Source organism: Arachis ipaensis, chromosome B06, assembly GCF_000816755.2.
Source record: "Arachis ipaensis cultivar K30076 chromosome B06, Araip1.1, whole genome shotgun sequence".
In the NCBI taxonomy this organism is placed as follows: Eukaryota; Viridiplantae; Streptophyta; class Magnoliopsida; order Fabales; family Fabaceae; genus Arachis; species Arachis ipaensis.
This window is the reverse complement of record NC_029790.2, coordinates 104,495,624-104,496,437: the sequence shown is the minus strand read 5'-3', so window position 1 is coordinate 104,496,437 and position 814 is coordinate 104,495,624. Positions and strand designations below refer to the sequence as shown.

At 31.0% G+C, this 814-nt stretch overlaps 1 protein-coding gene across 2 annotated transcripts in view; it reads left to right on the top strand.

Moving 5' to 3' along the window:
* The window catches only part of LOC107604759 (probable S-sulfocysteine synthase, chloroplastic), a 5,122-nt gene extending 4,601 nt beyond the window's left edge, over positions 1-521 (top strand). For both annotated transcript variants that reach the window (XM_016306433.2, XM_021104711.1), the window contains exons 10-11: positions 167-353; positions 473-521. In XM_016306433.2, the coding sequence (XP_016161919.1) occupies positions 167-247 (81 nt within the window). In that variant the 3' untranslated portion in view covers positions 248-353; positions 473-521. The remainder of the gene's footprint in view (positions 1-166; positions 354-472) is intronic.

Below are 814 nucleotides of genomic sequence, written 5' to 3'. Positions count from 1 at the left end.
CCCGTCCAAAAAAAAAAAAAAAGTGTTTATTTTAGTTTTCTTATCTCCTTGGCTTTGTAATTAGATCATTATGACTTATGTGTATGGTGCATTTTACAGTATTCCATGAGAAACAGAGAAATTATTCTCTTGTTAAGAATGTTTTTCTGATTTTCCATAATTGAAGGTCATTTTCCCTAGTTTTGGTGAGAGATATATTTCAAGTCCTCTCTTCCATTCTATCTATGAAGAAGTTCAGAAAATGTAACAATCACCATTTAAAGATGTGGACAATTGGACTCGTCTTTTGGATATTGGAGTAGTTTACATGCCACCATTCAAGAAAGTAGCTGCCTTAGCCCTAAACGGTATAGGTATAATACTATAATCACATACTTCTTTTTTTAATGAATTTATTTATTAGTCACGCACATTATGTACACATTAACAGTGATATTTTGTATTATTTTCATCTTTGGACTTTTTGCCTCAGATGAATAATTTGAATGAGACAGAGTTCTTGGGAGTAAGCTCAAACAGGATGATGAATGGCCTAATTTGATGTACAATTATATATATATAATTTATTTTAGCTTGGTCCTATCATGTATCCTGTTTGTGTAGAAATACATATATGGAAAGCATCACAGACTGACAAGAGTATGATAATGGTTTTGTTTGCACTATACTAATGTTTTTATTCAGTGCTTGCGTACTAATTGCATATTGAATCTAAAAATAGCACAGAAACTATGATGAAAAGTATTGAGTGTAAGAATGAAACTACTTGAGAAAGTTACTTAGCTTTGCTGATTTGCTTAAATAGTCATACATC